At 35.3% G+C, this 17,711-nt stretch overlaps 3 protein-coding genes across 6 annotated transcripts in view; 1 reads left to right on the top strand and 2 right to left on the bottom strand.

The window, feature by feature from the left end:
• Positions 1-17,711, bottom strand: part of LOC101892565 (centrosomin) — a 53,919-nt gene that overhangs the window by 17,441 nt on the left and 18,767 nt on the right. Inside the window, exon 2 of one of the 4 annotated variants that reach the window (XM_059128784.1) lies at positions 13,109-13,807. The exons of 2 other annotated variants lie outside the window; for them this stretch is intronic. In XM_059128784.1, the coding sequence (XP_058984767.1) occupies positions 13,109-13,194 (86 nt within the window). In that variant the 5' untranslated portion in view covers positions 13,195-13,807. Of the gene's footprint in view, positions 1-13,108; positions 13,808-17,128; positions 17,363-17,711 lie in introns of those variants that run through there. One more of the 4 variants, XM_059128785.1, reaches the window with a different exon arrangement.
• Positions 4,844-5,728, top strand: LOC131805530 (lysozyme 1B-like). Its single transcript, XM_059128787.1, has one exon. It carries the CDS (start codon positions 5,040-5,042, stop codon positions 5,589-5,591), a length of 552 nt encoding a protein of 183 aa, XP_058984770.1. The 5' UTR covers positions 4,844-5,039; the 3' UTR covers positions 5,592-5,728.
• Positions 9,045-10,398, bottom strand: LOC101893082 (lysozyme P-like). Its single transcript, XM_059128789.1, has one exon. The coding sequence runs from the start codon at positions 9,744-9,746 to the stop codon at positions 9,291-9,293; it is 456 nt and encodes a 151-aa protein (XP_058984772.1). The 5' UTR covers positions 9,747-10,398; the 3' UTR covers positions 9,045-9,290.

Here is a 17,711-nt window from a genome sequence, read left to right as displayed (position 1 = left end):
AAGAGGAGTATATATTTTTATAGCCTCCAACATAGTATTGAGGGTATATTAAGTTTATCATTCCGTTTGTAAAACCTCGAAATATATATTTTAGACCCCACAAAGTATATACAGTGGTGGCCATATCATATGCAACTAAGATTCATCTACGTTAAAAGGCTATATAAATTTGTAAATTTCACAACGAAGTATATAAAGGTGGGTTAATTATAGTCAATACGTTCTTACGATTTCAAATTATTATCAAAATGTGCATCTTTTGTTTACATCTCTATGTTTACAGGTGTTTTGTTGACAAATATGAAATTTGGTGTGGTCAAAACATATGCAACTTTATATATTTGGTTTAAATAACGGCATTTTTACAATTTCGTTTGTTCTATTGTTCTTCTTATTATTAGCTAGAGACACTACGTAAAGAGATTTAAAGCTACCTTCACATTTTTATTGCGTTGCTTTTTTCACAAAGCTAAAATAGAGTTTGTTCAAAAATGGCACGCGATAAATTTGGACTTGAGCTCAGACAACGAATTGTGACTGCGTATTCTTCTGGATTATCACAAAAATGTATTGCCGAGAAATATACCGTTCATAAAAGCTCCATATCGCGCATCATTAATAATTACAAAAAAAAATCACAAGTCTCTGTTATACACCGTGGTGGTCGAAGTCGAAAAACAAGCGATCGGACGGACAAATTAATAATCAGACACGTGAAAAAAGACCCATTTATATCATCCTCTAAGATAGTGGAAAGATTTCAGTTGCCAGTTTCTGCTCGCACCATCCGTAGAAGACTTTTACAAGCCTCCCTCTGCGCAAGACGTCCTGCAAAAAAACCACTGATATTCAAGCGAAACCAGAAAAAGCGTTTGGAATTTGCTAAAGCTCATATAAATTGGACAGAAAGTAAATGGAGAACTATATTATTTAGTGATGAGTCCAAATTTAACATCATTGGTAGCGATGGCATGTGCTATGTAAGGCGACCAGAAGGAAAACGACTCGAAGCACGTTACTGTAAAAAAACGGTCAATCATGGAGGGGGCAATATAATGGTGTGGGGTTGTTTTTCTGGTGCTGGAGTTGGCCCACTGCATAGAATTGTTGGTATTATGGATAGATTTATGTATAAAGACATATTGCAAAGGGTAATGCTCGCATACGCAGAATATAATATGACATTGCGGTGGGTCTTTCAACAGGACAACGACCCCAAACACGCTTCGAAGGTGGTCAAATCGTGGTTTGCCGATAATAGAGTTACGGTAATGGAATGGCCACCCCAATCCCCAGATTTAAACCCAATAGAGAATCTGTGGGAAATTGTAAACAAAAAAATTGATCGAGAAAATTGTACAAGTTTAGATGTTTTATTTTGCCGGCTGGAAGATGCCTGGAAATCAATCCCAAAAAGCGTCATTGACAATCATATAGCGTCAATGCCTCGAAGATGTCAGGCTGTAATCGACAACAACGGATTTGCAACAAAATATTAACTTTATTTGCACTTTACTGAGCTCGATTTAATTAGTTGCATATGTTTTGGCCACTTCATAATAAGACTGAATATCTTTTTCTAATTTTTTTTTATAAATGAATTGAATATCTATGGAGTATATGTTTTTTTCTTAAACTACAAGCAATAAAAAATAATATTTAAAAAAATAATTGCATAATTTTGTTTTCAGAAAATTTTTTCACGGTTTTTGGTAAAGGTTAGATTTCAGTTGCATATGATATGGCCACCACTGTATATTCTCGATCAGCATAACATTTTATGTCGATTTAGCGATTTCCCTTCGTCTGTGGAAATCACTCTAGCTTCCGAACGAAATGAAGTAGGTTGATAAAATTTTACTCAAATGTACATTATGGCTGCAGGACTTTTGGTATTGAAAATGGGTCATGTAGGTCCACGTTTTGGTATAGCCCCGATATAACGGCGCCTCCCTATTTTCGGTATTTTTGTGATTTAAGCGACATTATTCACCGGAAATGTATCAAATTGGGTATTTGCAGTTCGTAATGGATACTACAGCCTAGGAGAGAAAATTGTCCGTGCAGGTCCATGCCTTCGTATAGCCTCCATATAACGATACCTCCCCATATTCGGTATTTTCATGATTTTAGCGACATTAATCACCGGAATTGTTTCAAATTTGGTATTTGACGTTCGTAATGGATACTACAGCCAAAGACAGAAAATTGTCCGTGCAGGTTCACGTCTTTGTATAGCCCCCATATAATGGTACCTCCCGATATTCGGTATTTTAATGATTTTAGCGACATTATTCACCGGAATCGTTTCAAACTTGGCATTTGAAGTTCGTAGTGGATACTACAGCCTACGACAGAAAATAGTCCGTGCAGGTCCACGTCTTCGTATAGCCCCCATAAAACGCCACCTCCCGATATTCGGTATTTGGATGATTTTAGCGACATTATTCACGGATTTTTTTTAGTTTCAAGTTTCGCATTTGAATATTTAATGGCTTATGCAGGCCCACATCGTCGTATAGACCCTAATATAACGGCTACATTCGGTATTTTTAAGATTTTAAAAGAATTTTTTACAGATTTTATTTTTTTGATAATTGCCAAATTCGTTCCAAATGGTGGAGGGTATTCAATGTTCCTAACCTTTCGGAAAATAGTCAAAAATTTTTGCCAGACCCTTAGAAGACCTTCTGACGCTCTTCTGTAGTTAAAAGACCTTCTTAAGCTCTTAGAAGACGTTCTAAGGTTAGAAGACCTTCTATAGCTAGAAGACCTTCTGAAGCTCTTTTAAGGCTAGAAGATCATTTGAAGCCCTTCTGAGGCCAGAATACCTTCTGAAGCTCTTCTATGGCCAAAAGACCTTCTGAAGCTTCCCTAAGGTTAGAAGACCTTCTGAAGCTCTTCTAAGGTTAGAAGACCTTCTGAAGCTCTTCTAAGGATAGAAGACTTTCTGAAGCTCTTCTAAGGTTAGAAGACCTTCCGAAGCTCTTCTATGGCCAGAAGACCTTCTGAAGCTCTTCTATGGCCAGAAGACCTTCTTAAGCTCTTTATGGCTAGAAGACCTTCGGAAGCTCATAATGGCTAGAAGACCTTCTGAAGCTCTTCTAAGGTTAGAAGACCTTCCGAAGTTTTTTAAGGCTAGAAGACCAGCTGAAGTTCTTCTGTGGCTAGAAGATCATATGGCTAGAAGACCTTCTGAAGCTTTTCTATAGCTAGAAGACCTTCTGAAGCCCTTCTATGGCTAGAAGACCTTCTGAAGCTCTTCTATAGCTAGAATACCTTCTGAAGCTCTTCTATAGATAGAAGACCTTCTGAAGCTTTTCTATAGTTAGAAGACCTTTTGAAGATCTTCTGTGACTAGAAGATCTACTGAAGGTCTTCTATGACTAGAAGACCTTCTGAAGCTCTTCTGGGGCTAAAAGACTTTCTGAAGCTCTTCTGTGACTAAAAGAACTTCTAAAGCTTTTCTGTGGCTAAAAGACCTTCTGAAGCTCTTCTTCTATAACTAGAAGACCTTCTGAAGTTTTTTTAAGGCTAGAAGACCAGCTGAAGTTCTTCTGTGGCTAGAAGATCATATGGCTAGAAGACCTTCTGAAGCTTTTCTATGGGTAGAAGACCTTCTTCTATAGCTAGAAGACCTTCTGAAGCTTTTCTATAGCTAGAAGACCTTCTGAAGCACTTCTATGGCTAGAAGACCTTCTGAAGCTCTTCTATAGCTAGAAGACCTTCTGAAGCTTTTCTATAGCTAGAAGACCTTCTGAAGCTCTTCTGGGGCTAAAAGACTTTCTGAAGCTCTTCTGTGACTAAAAGAACTTCTAAAGCTTTTTTGTGGCTAAAAGACCTTCTGAAGCTCTTCTGTGGCTAGAAGACCTTCTGAAGCTCTTCTATGGCTAGAAGATCTTCTGAAGCTCTTCTATCGCTTAAAGACCTTCTGAAGCCTTCTATGGCTAGAACACCTTTTGAAGATCTTCCTTCTGAAGCTTCATTTTCAAGTGCTAGCGAATATTTTGCCACAAAAATTAATTTATTTTCTCCATGTTTTGTGTTTTTTTTGTGGATCCCTATCCCTCTGCCCTCCACGAGTGTTATAAAAAATCTCTTATATTTGCCCAACAAAAAATTAATTGTAAACATTTTCTCAAGCATCTGTAACATAATAGCCATGGGTCATTTGGACAAGCACTTGGGTACTGATTAGGGAAAATCAATTTAGAATTTTGTTTACATTCCTTTCCGCCTTTCCGCTCATTTTAATGAGATAGCATTTTGAAAATGGAACTTTAAGAAATTTGCTATTAAAAAAACAACATTTAATTGGTTGGAAATGCAGACACTTGATACTGACCACCAGTCAGCCACCAAACCAAACAAATGACTGTGTCGAGTTGAAAACAAACTAATAATAAAGACCACCTAGGGGGCAGGTGGTCCATGGAGTTTTGGATTGGAATCTTGCAGCACCTTATTATTAATAACAATTAAGAACTTTAATTATTCAAATGCAATGTGAGTGATTTTGAAACCATTGCAAACTTCAATTGAGCGGCGAGCAGCATAAAATCGAAAACGTTTTGTTAATAGAAATTTTCAAAAGGTTTGGTGTTTCTTTTTGTTTTTCTTTGTGGAATTCGATTAGCTGGAGATTTGTTTACAAAGAAAATAAAAAACAAAAAACTAAACCGGTTTTGTTGTCATAATTTGCAATAAATTTCAATAAACTCTGGGTAGTTTTTGTTTTTGTTATTCGCTTTGTACTTGAAAGTTGTTTAATTTAAAAAATATTGAAAAAAAAAAACTGAAAACACTATTGTTTGCTTATCATCACGCTGTGGCAGCTGTTAAGGCATGGGTGGAGTGGAGGTGGCAGTAGCACCACTGGCAGTGTTGTTGGTCAACACCCTACCCAGCCAAGGCAGGCAGGCAGCCAGCCAGGCATTGATGATGATTTACAATTATTAACATAGTTTATTAGCCAGTGTGCGGAGTCGGACGTTAACTGGGATTTCAATACTTCATTCAAAAATTGTTATCCAAGAATTATGAATATTTCACGCTCTCAGCAAATTAATTATGCAAAACAACGTCCGACTAGCAAGCCAAAGGTGGCAGTGGCAGCAGCACGTGTGTTTACGCTACAAATTTCCATAATCGTGACGCTTTTATTGCTAATCACTCAAAGCAAAGAGGCCCAGACGCGTCGTCTGCAACCATGCGAATTTGCAGGTCAATTGTATATCTTGGACGTACCCAAAGAAGAGCTGCCTCTTTGGCTATGCATTGTCCAGTACGAGAGTCGTTTCAACACCCATGTCATTGGGTCACGCAACACGGATGGCTCGCTCGACTATGGGATATTTCAGATAAGCGATAAATACTGGTGTAAACCGCCCAAGGAGCCGCAGTTTCATTACCACAATGAATGCAATGTCGATTGCATGGATCTGATGCAGGATGATATAACGGCAGCGGTGAAGTGTGCCAAAATGATCCGGAAACAGCAGGGTTGGTCCGCCTGGTCGGTGTATGGAGAATTTTGCAATAGCACCAATACCGTGTATCAGGATATTGAAATTGAGGAATGTTTCGGTTAAGGAACTGGGAGATTTTTTGAAATGTTTTGTGAAACTATGTGGCATGTGTATTAGAGTGTAATGAAAATGTCAATTAAATAAAAGCTAAATTGAAATAAAAAAGTGGGAAAAAAATGAAGTGAAAAATTTATTTTTAAAAAAAGAGAAAAGAGTTTTAATATAGAGAAGGCGCTCTGAAGCTCTAATGTAGCTAACATCGTATCTGGAAAGAAAAGCTATTTTACAAATAGCACTTCGAGAGATCTGCTCTATACAGAAAAGCTTCCAATATTCGTATAAAACAAAAGATATTACATCCTTACAGTTATAGAAAAAATCCTTACAGTTATAGAAAAAAAACTTTAAAAGCTCTTTTATAAGTAGAAGACCTTCTAAAGCTCTAGTATATATAGACGACTTTCAATAGCTTTTGTATACATAGAAGACCTTCTGAAGCTCCTTTATGACTAGAAGACCTTCAGAAGATCTTTTATGACCAGAAGACCTTTTGAAGCACTTTTATGACTAGAAGACCTTCTGAAGATCTTCTATGTCTAGAAGACCTTCTAAAGCTCTTCTATTCAGGCATTACCTTCTAAAGCTCTTCTATACAGAGAAGACCTTCAGAAGCTCTTCTATACAGAGAAGACCCTCAAAAGCTCTTCTAAACATCTAAAGCTCTTCTATACATAGAAGACCTCCTAAAGCTCTTCTATACATAGAAGACCTCCTAAAGCTCTTCCATACATAGAAGACCTTCTAAAGCTCTTCTAAACATAGAAGACCTTCAAAAGCTCTTCTATGGGTAGAAGACCTTTCGAAGCTCTTCTATGGATAGAAGACTTTCCAAAGCTCTTCTATGGATAGAAGACCTTCCAAAGCACTTCTATAGCTGGAAGACCTTCTTAAGCTCTTCTATGGCTAGAAGATATTCTGAAGCTCTGCTATGTCTGAAAGACCTTCTGAATCTCTCCTAGGGATTGAAGACCTTTTCTTCTATAAACGGAAGACCTTCCAAATCTCTTCTATGGATAGAAGACCTTCCAAAACTCTTCTATGGATAGAAGACCTTCCAAAGCTCTTTTATGGATAGAAGACCTTCTGAAGCTATTCTATGGATAGAAGATCTTCTGAAGCTATTCTATGGATAGAAAATCTTCTGAAGCTATTCTATGGATAAAAGACCTTCTAAAGCTTTTCTATGGATAGAACCCCTTCTAAAACTCTCCTATTCATAGAATATCTTCTGAAGCTCTTCTAAACATTCAAGACCTTCTAAAGCTCTTTAAAACACAGAAGACCTTCTGAAGCTCTTTTTAACATAGAAGACCCCGTGAAGCTCTTCTATACATAAAAGACCTTCTGAAGCTCTTTTAAAAATATAAGACCTCCCAAAGCTCTTCTATATATAGAAGATCTCCTAAAGCTCTTCTATATATAGAAGACCTCCTAAAGCTCTTCTATGGATAGAATAACTTTCTGAAGCTCTTCAAACATAGAAGACTTTCTGAAGCTCTGTACAACATAGGGGACGTTCTGAAGCTCTTTTAAACATGGAAGACCTTCTGAAGCACTTCTGAGTATAAAATACCTTCTAAAGATACCTTCTATTCTTTTCATAGAAGATCTTCAAAAGGTCTTCTATGGATAAAAGAACTCCTGAAGATCGTCAGTAAAAAGAAGACCTTCTGATGCCCTTCTCTACATGCAATACCCTATGAAGCTCTTTTTTATAGAACGTATACCATCTGAAGCTTTTCTTTACATAGAAAAAATTCTGAAACTCTTCATACATGCCACCTTTGAATCCCAATTCTTCCCTCTATCCCTATCTAACACATTCATTCTGCTGCTGGATTTTGTTATGTTTTTCTTCTGTGATCAGTCTTATTTAGATGAAATCATCAGTCTCTTCATTTTTTTCTTTATAAATAAACATCAGGTCATAACATTAACAAAACAAAAAAAGTGCCGATTAACGTCTCTTATCAGTGACAGAATAGGCGTGTAGCGTCGCAGCATTGGTATCACTCGACAATCACTCACCGATGCAATTCAAAATAAATTTCAAATATAAATTGTTCCAATTAAAGAAGGAGAAGAAGAAGACGAACAGTAATTCATCTTCCCCGTGTCCCATTGTGAAGTGACTGACCACCATCGACACGATCGATCGATGAAGTGATGACAAGTGATTGATTTAAAAAATCCAGTAATTGAGATAATTAAAGTGAATTATTAAAAACAAATTGGAAATGGGTAAAAATAATAATAATAAAAAAATAGATAGATTCATGGTAACAATGATATCAAGGTAGGGCTATGATACCATATGATTTCAATTTTTTTATTTTCTTGGCTTAATATGTCATCTTTATTTGTTTATGTATGTGTTTTCTTTTCAATAACAAAAAAATTGTTCAGAAAACATTCAAATTCGGATGTTTTCAAAATGTTTATTTCATCGTATGCATCGACAAAATCTAGAGTTTTTGTAGCGAAATAATCCTTTAGAGATATATAGAACCTGGTTTTGAAAAGAAGTGTTGACCTTTCATTCAGTTTTCGCGGTTTTCAATTATTTATTCAAAATAAATGCAACAAGTTGTTTGATTTTGTTATTGTTTCGATACTATTTCTGATATTACAAGCCAAACAGGTAGACCTCTATACTTGCAATTTTTTCAAAGTTGACCTACCTTCTCTTCATTGTACCATGGATAGATTTAAATTTTGGTGCATGAAAAAATTAAAATATCCAAAATCCATTAAAGGTATCCTATTTTTAATCTAATTTTGACCACGTGTGTTGTTATAATCATGTATGCTGTTTATATAATTATAATCGACTGATATGGAGTAAATTAAAGTAATTTATTTCATGTTTTGCTCCATCGTACTTTTTTTTCTTAAATTATTGATCCTGTATAGGGTATCCTGATTATGCAACAACTTTAGATGTCCCTTTTCTTTATAAAACTTTAATAGACCAAGTTCTAAGACGAATAAACATTTTTAAACGACTCTTTAATGAATTTCCTCAAAGAGAGCATTCCAAAGAGAGAGAGTATGTTAAAGAGAAAATAACAGTTGTTGATGTTGAGTTTTAATTCTATGCAAATATTGCACGAATATTAGACCCGTTTTCTTTTCTGTTGAATAAAACATAATTCATATGATTTTTTGTTTACATTTTCTCCAAATGAAAACTGGAAATTATTTTTCTCGCGGGTGTGTGCGTGTGTGTGTGATTCCCGTGCAACAATGTAAACATTTCAATTTCAATAATTTTTTTATTTTCAAAAGGGAACATTTGTTGGTCAAGCATTGCAACATTTTTTTTTTTTGTGTGCCCATTTATAATGAGTGAAATATATTTCCTCGATATAATGGCCAGTGGAAACACAAGAAATTGGAAACATTCATAAAGAATGTCTTTCAAGAAATTAAAAAAAAATAAAAACCATCAACAAATATTTTTTAACAATGCATTTACATAAAGTAATCACAGAATTTGTTTATTGTTCATTTGTGTGTGTAAGCACTTCTCTTCCCAGTCCTGGGGCATAAAACTGTCGTAATTTATCATTTGTTCTGCAGACAACTTGTTACTCAAAAGACACCTTCCCCGGTTTTTTTGCAAAGCGAAATAAAAAGGCAAGGAATTTCCACCAGATCTTCTTCTTTTTATTCAAAGATATTTTTTCCGTTTTTCACTTTTCAAAAACATTCCTCTATTGAGGGCAAAAGTTTTGCATTCTTACAGCGGCCATTGTACACCGACCAGGCCCGCCATCCCTGTAGCTTTTTCACTTTCTGGGCACATTTGATAGACTCTCTCACATCATCGCCGCTGACCAAATGCTGACAATTAATTTGACACAAATTTGCTGAACTTCTTGATGGCTTCGCCGACGACTGACACCAGTAGCGATCGCTGAACTGAAACAGGCCATAGTCATTGGACCAATTGCCATTCAGGCGGCCAATGGCGGTGGTGTTGTAGCGACTTTCGAACTGGGCAATGCAACACCAGGTGGCAAGTTCGGATTTTGCAACGCCCAAACGGGACATTTCCCTGGCCAAATCACAGCAATTTAAGATGCGACCCTCAGAGAGAGGGGAAAAGACTGTTGTCACTATCCAGCAAACAATGTAGGCGATTTTCAAATTCATAATTTCCTCAGCTGCTGTTTTTCTATTCTTGTTACGACAAATTAAATATTCTGACTGAATTCAATAAAATGCCTAAATATTCTTTTGAGATCTGTCAGTCTGGCCTGCCAGCCATAGAAAATTTAAAGTTGAGTGCTGAGAAAACTAGTTTTCTTGTCGCTAGGCTTCGGATTGAGGCAACACCCTAAAAACAGCGTTTAAACAAATCATTAGAACAACTTTATTTATGAAGCCATTAATTGAGCTATTTTATGACACAGATTTTTTAAATACAGTGCAGACTTAAGAATTTGAATGGGAATTGGATTTTTGTCAATTTAAAATAAAAAGGTTTGAATTCGAGGGTTTCCACTGTGTGGCAAGCAACCTAGAGAATTGTAGTAAAAGAGTTGGAGGGTTTAAACTTATTAAAATCCGGTAGGAGCTAAGGAAGATTTTCTACGGCGAAACTTAACAAGCTTTAATATCTACAGAAGAGCTTTGGAAAAAGTTATGTTATAGACTAATGAATTTATGAAAAAAGGAATACTCTCTCGGGCTCAGCGGATTTCGTCTATGTCGTTTCAGGGATATGAGTGAAAATACTGAAGTTACTTAAATCTAAATTGTTGGAAATATTACAAATTGTGAGACATCTATGAACTGAAAATGATGGATTGGAATAGAAAACCCGCCTGCTACAAGATGACATCGCGAAATATTCAAATAACTCTCGAATGGACTCTCGTAGAGAGTATCCGATTTGATCCAAACTTGGTATATGGTAATATTATTGTCAAACTTTAATCGAGTTCGAAGATGGGTAGTATTGGTCCACTCTTTCTGGTACCTCCCCCACAAAATGTCAATATTTTCAAAGAATATCATTAACTGCACAGAAAGAGAAAGGATTATCCGATTTTGCTCCAACTTTGCAAATCCTAATATTTGCATCAGTCCTAAGTCAGGTGCGAAAATGGACAATATCGGTCAACTCGAACAAGTACCTCCCCCACAAAGGGTCAACATTTGGAAAAATTATAATTTTTATAAAATGTGATGTAAGTGTCCAATTGTCTTGAAATTGCACACATCACAATATTTTTATTTACCCAAGATCTGGTGCGAAAATGGACATTATCGGTCCACTCCTTCGGGTACCTCCCCCACAAAGGGTCAAAATTTTGAATATCCTTTGAAGCTCATAAAACACGAAATTAACATCCGATTCCATTTAGACTTAGTACATCTCAATATTTCCATCAACACAAGATCTGTTATAAAGATAGTAGAGATCGGAATATTCCTTTTGGCACCTCCCACAGAAATGGTTAACATTTTGAATTATCAAAACGATCATAAAATCCGAAATAAGCTTTCAGTTCTCTTCAAATTACTCACATCACAGTATTTTTATTAACCTAAGGCCTGGTGTGAAGATGGGATATATCGGTCCACTCCTTCTTGTACCTCCCCCACAAAGGTTCAAAATGTTGGATAATTATAACTCTTATAACATGCGATGTAAGCGTTCGATTGTCTTCAAATTACACACCTCACAATATTTTTATGAAACCAAGGTCTGGTGTGAACATGGAATATATCGGTCCGCTCCTTCTGGTACCTCCACCACAAAGGTTCAAAATTGTGAGTATCCATGAAGCTCATATTTCCATCATCACAAGATCTGTTATAAAAATGGTGCAGATCGGACCATTCCTTCTGGTACCTCCCCCACAAAGGGTCGAAATTTTGAATTATCAAAGGGATCATAAAATCCGAAATAAGCAATCGGTTCTCTTTATATTTCACACTTCCTATTATTTCCACTAACACAAGATCTGCAGTGAAGATGGGATATATCGGGCCACTCCTTATTTTAGATTGTAATAAAAATGTCATCTACTCCATAATAGATGACTCAAAATGGCATCTACTTGGCAGCAGGATAACAAAATTGTCATCTACTCGTTAGTAGATGGCCAACATTATCATCTACTTTTTTTTTTTTTTTGAGTTTTAGTACGTCTTCTGTGTTTATTTCTCCGATTCCACCAACGTAGTCATTGGAATCTAGAGCGAGGGAGAGATAACACTATTCACTTTTTATACATTTTTCAAATATTTCCTCTCCTTGCCTCTCTGTGGATAATATCTAAATACATAGAGTGGCTAATATGAAAGCTATAGTTTGTATCTCTTATTTATCTGTCATACGAGCAATTTTCTACAATTATTTCTTTAAAATGGGTTTTGAGCTAATTTTGATTTTTTTTGTTTATAAATTATAAAATAAGGTAAATTCGAAGCAAGATCGCTGTTTTGAATTTTTCTTTCATTATTCGACCATATATGGGCAAGTATGTACGGCAGCGTCGGTGTCTCTTATTCTCCGCCATAAGTAAAGCATCAATAAACAGACACATATGAATAATTTTTAATATAAAATAATTTTTGAGTTTATTTTGATTATATTTTTGTTTAAAAATTACTAAAAAAAGTAAAAAACTCGACATAAGAAAATTATTTCAAAATTCCCTAAGCATTTCTCTTTCAATATTTTGCCCATCTATGACTTAACTACAGCGGTGCTCAAAACCGTGTTCTAGAACATGAAGAGAAAAAGAGATAATTTAAGAGAAAATTAAAATTCAGTTTTTCTTTATATTTTACGGTTCTATTTAATTGTTTTTAAACACGAAGGTTTGCCAAAATAATTTATAAAGCAAATGGATAAAAAATAATTATGTAAATAATGACTTAACACTCTTTTCTTCTTGATTTAAATAAGCAAAGAGAAATTTGAATGAAAAGAGATATTTCTTTTTGGGCACCGCTGGATTTAACCAGTGGTGCTCAAAACAGTGTTCTAGAACATGAAGAGAAAAAAGAAATAATTTAAGAGAAAATTAAAATTCTGTTTTTCTTTATGTTTTACAGTCCTATTTAATTGTTTTTAAACATGAATGTTTGCCAAAATAATTTATAAAGCAAATGGTTAAAAAATATTTGTATAAATAATGACTTAACACTGTTTTGTTCTTGATTTAAATAAGCAAAGAGAACTTGGACTGAAAAGAGATATTTCTTCTTGAGCACCCCTGATTTAACTCATCTGTGTTCTAAACAACTCTTTAAACAGCATCCACTGTTATTTCTCTTACACTGCATGTGTGGATCACACTCTCTTCAATGTTGCCTTATCTCTTATAAATTTCTCACAATAGAAATTACCTGTGTTTCTCTTAATCATTAAATACCGCATAAAAATATGAATAATTTAAAATATTTGTCTTTTCTTAAAAAAAAAGGTTAGTAATGTTAGATAAAAAAGTAATATTCTTATCAAAAAAAATAATAATAAAAACAAAGGTGATTCTTACCAAAATGCACTGAACGAAAAGCGTTTATTGGGCGTTGAATCATTGCTATGATTTGACATGGAATTACTGCGAAATATTCCCGACATGTTTAAGGCATTAATAATTAAAATTAGTTTACATAGAAAAATTATATAAAATATAATTTTTATTGTTTTTTTTTCTGAGGGGGTGGGGTGTGTTTTTTTCAGTTTAACTTGATCAGACTTTGGTGTTTGGTGATTTTTGTTCTTTGGTTGTTTTTGGTTTTCGTTTTGGTTCTAAATTTATTGTGCTCAAGTGCAAGAAAAGCAACAGAACTTTTTTTTTTTGATATGCTTCGTTAATTAGCGCTGCTGTAGATCTTCTCTCCTGTTTCTTTTTTTAGGATTTTTCCTTTTCGTGTGTTGAGTTTTTTTTTTCTTTTTGGCTGCTGCTAAGGTCTTCTCTTTTTACGTTTTTTCAAATTTTCAGTTTGAATTTGATTTTTCAATTTAATTAAATTAAGTTGGTGTGGAGCAGGCATATGATGCAGCCTTAGCCGCATGAGTCACACGTTCAGCAGCACCAGCAAAAAGTCGTTGCTGTTGTTTATTGTTGTGTCACCAGAAGGCTTTGGTGGCCGTTGCACCTCGTCGCCGGTTTTTTTTCAAGGGACATTTATTGCAGCAGTTGCGTTGCTGATGACACTGCCTGTGGTGTTGATGTACATTTGTGTTTCATCTAGAATTAGGAGTTTTTAGAAGAACCGACGAAAAAAAAAAAACGAAAACAAAATAAATAAATAAGCAATTGCGAGACATCAAAGACCATTGCCCCAAAATACACAAACGAACATTTGCGAGTGATTATTTTTCCTCTTTTTTCGTTGAAGTTTAGCCATTTTGTGTCAACATCAATTATTTGTTGCCTTCAGAGTTGACAATTTCAATTCACAGCGCATCTCTTGTGACTAAGCGTTTTTAGTGACCAATAAAAAAGGTAAACCTTTGCCCGATCCAAATTTTGGTAATGGGAAGAAGATTTTTAAGGAGCAAGGGTATTCTTTTCAATATTTTTGTAGAATCTATTTGAGAATTTTGTGGAAACAAGATCTTAAATATGCATGTGAGCCTATAATAACCTATAACAGGCAGGAGTTTTTCCGCAGGACTGTTATAAGTGGAAGACACTTTATGGCCCTCTTCTGAAACGTCCGATTCCGATTACTTTTCTAAAATTCTTTGTACATTTTACATTGAAAATTGGATGTTTTGATCCCACTATCCTAAAATGTTGTCAAAATACCCCTCTAGGTACGTCGCTGCTTCTATAAGTTTTTTTTTTTAAATTGGAAGACCTCCTACCACCTCCCTATAGATAAAATACAGTCCATACAGAACGCTAAAAATATCATTTACTATTGCGTAGATGAGTAAAAATTATATCTATTCTAGAGTAGCTGACAAAAGAATCCATCTACTCCAGGGTAGACGACCAAAATTGACATCTACTCTAAAATAGACCAAAAATGACTTCTGCTACCCGGTTTTTTTGATTTAAAGTGTCATCTACTAAAGGGAAGATGACCAAAAATGTCATCTACTACCGGCTAGATGACTAAAACTGGTATCTACTACCGGTAAATGATTAAAACTGACATCTAAACCAGGGTATATGACCTAAAATGCCATATAATTTAGGGTAGATGACTAAAACTGAAATCTACTCAAGATCATAATTGACATCTACTCCAAAGTAGAGGACCAAAAATGACTTCTACTACCAGGTATTTGATTTAAAATGTCATCTACTACAGGGTAGATGATTAAAACTGAGATCTACTAAAGGGTAGATGACCACAAAAAACATCTACTTCGGGGTAGACGACTAAAACTTACATCTACAACAGGGCGGATGACCTAAAATGACTCTATTCCAGGTTAGATGACCGAAAATGACATCAACACCAGGTTAGGGGACTTAAAATGTCGAATTTTCTTCAGTAGACGACCTAAAATTTCATCTACTCTGGAGTAGACGTCACAAAACCGACATCGATGACAAAGAACATTATCTACTCTGCAATAGATGATTAAAAATGACATCTACTCTAGAGTAGATGACAAAAAATTCCATCTACCCCAGGGTAGATGACCAAAACTTACTTCTACTCTGGGGTAGATGATCAAGAACGACATCTACTCTAACTACTACCGGGTAGATGATTAAAACTGACATCTATTCCAGGGCAGATGACCTAAAATGTCATCGAATTCAAGGTAGATGACTGAAAATGACATCTACTCCAGGTTAAATGACTTAAAATGTCCAATTTTCTTCAGTAGATGATCAAAAATGTCATCTACTCTGGAGTAGATGTCACAAAACCGACATCTACTCGTTAGTAAATGACAAAGAATATAATCTACTCTGCAATAGATGATCAAAACTGGCATTAAAATCACAAGAGATGACAAAAAATTCCATCTACCCCAGGGTAGATGAACAAAACTGGCATCTACACCCAGGTAGATGGCATATAATTCAGGATAGATGACTGAAAATCGCATCTACTCCAGGTAAGATGACTGAAAATGTCACATTTTCTTCAATAGACAACCAAGAATTTCATCTACTCTGGAGTAGATGTCACAAAACTGACATCTACTCTTGAATGTATGACATAGAAAGTAATCTACGGTACAATAGACGAACAAAACTGTCATTAAAACCATAATAGATAATCTAAAATGACATCTACTCTATAGTAGATGTTGGAAAAATTTATAAAATCTATAGTTCAGGACATATTGTCATCTACTCCAGAGGCATCATATATACCCTGAAGTAGATAAGCCAAAATGCAAGTTTTTTCTATTTTAGATTGTTATAAAAATGTCATCTACTCCATAATAGATGACTCAAAAAAGCATCTACTTGGCAGCAGGATAATAAAAATGCCATCTACTCCTCAGTGGATGGCCAATAATATCATCTACTCAAAGGTACATTGTTCAAAATGTGATCTACACTATTCCAGATTATCATCTATGTCATCTACTTGGTTGTAGTTTAACAAAAATGTCATCTTCTCCGCCGTAGAAGTCATCTTCTCCACTGTAGATGTTCGAGAATTCCCTATACTATAGAGTATATGACCAGAGGTGTTTGTCTTCGTTCCGCTAAATGACTCAAAATTACATCTACTCCGCATCTATTCCATAATAGATGGCCTGAAATCTCGTCTACTCCATTCTTGATTGCCATCTACTCGAAAGCAGCTAAACAAAAATTCCATCTTCTCCGAGGCAGACCAACTACTCCTGAGTATATGCTCCAAAATTTAGATTATCTTTCATTTCAGATTATCATCCATGCAATCTCCTCTCCGGTTAACACAGAAGTCATCTATTCCATAGTAGATGGCGAAAACACTTATCTACTCTAGAGGACATCACCCCAAATGTCATCTACGCTAGGGTAGATGTCAAAAAAAACACATTTTATTTCAGGTTAGCATCAATGACATCTACTCCACAGTAGATGAACCAAAAATGGCATCTACTCTTAAAAATTTCCTAAAAATATCTTCAATTTCCCACAACAAATCTATGGCTTGTGGAGCAAATTCCACCTCCCCCTTTTTTTCTGATTCAGTTTTCCTTCCCTGCAGCCTCTTCACACAATTCACAAAACAACAAACTTCTAATTAATAGAACAAAAAACAACAACAAAAATTATTATCATTTTTCACACATTCATCACAGAGCGGAAAAGAAGCAACAACAACACCAACAATGTATTTCATGTCAACGCTTAAAAATTTACAACAAAAATATTTTTTCTACGTTTCTTTCATTTCGCGAAAGTCACGATTTTTTTCAATTTGCATTAATAAAAGAAAATTGTGCATTGTTGTAATCTGTAAAACCAAAACTAGAACGAACATCGTCTTTCCGAAAAGATGGAGAGGAGGGGAGCTGTGGAAAACTGCATTTGCCAAAATCAAAAAAGTTGCAGAAAACCGAAAACTGACAAGAAAATTAGATTTTTAGCACTTACTTGATGTAGATGGGCGACATGTAGGGTTCATGTGGATGTGGCTGTTGTTGTTGTTGCATGTTTTTCATTTGTTGTTATACGTTTTTTTTTTCTGGGCATGCACAAGTTATTTTTTCTCCTTTGATTTCTTCTTCTTTTTTTTGGGACACACTTGTGCATTCATCACTCACTCAATAAAATTTAGACACGGAATTTATTTTTGGAAATTAGCAAAACATGGGACGGTCGGCAGGCCGGATGCCCAGCCACAAAACCACTTGAATTTTTAGAATTTGAAAAAAATATAAAATCTGTTTTTTTTTTCTCTTGGCATGACAAACCCTCTGGCCAGTGGTCAGTCAATTTGTCATTCAATATCCAGTTAAAAGTCAAAAAAAAAAAAGGTTGGGGGGGACAAGTTGGCAGGACAACCAAAATAGTTTGCCATGGTAACCCCAATTGCCCAGGTAAAAGGACAACCACCAAAGGATGGCAAGGAAACACCATGGCCAACTACACAAATCTAAACAAACAAAATGTGGGTTAAATGCAAATTTTGCTGAGCAACAAGTTTTTTTGGAAGAGAAGAAAAAAAACGCTCAGA

This window comes from Musca domestica, unplaced genomic scaffold (assembly GCF_030504385.1).
Source record: "Musca domestica strain aabys unplaced genomic scaffold, Musca_domestica.polishedcontigs.V.1.1 58, whole genome shotgun sequence".
NCBI classification, from domain to species: Eukaryota; Metazoa; Arthropoda; class Insecta; order Diptera; family Muscidae; genus Musca; species Musca domestica.
This window is presented reverse-complemented; position numbering and strand designations above follow the sequence as displayed.

Bases quoted from the DNA above. Each gene is read 5' to 3' on its own strand.
- LOC131805530 (XM_059128787.1), top strand. From the start codon at position 5,040: ATGAATATTTCACGCTCTCAGCAAATTAATTATGCAAAACAACGTCCG.
- LOC101893082 (XM_059128789.1), bottom strand. From the start codon at position 9,746: ATGAATTTGAAAATCGCCTACATTGTTTGCTGGATAGTGACAACAGTC.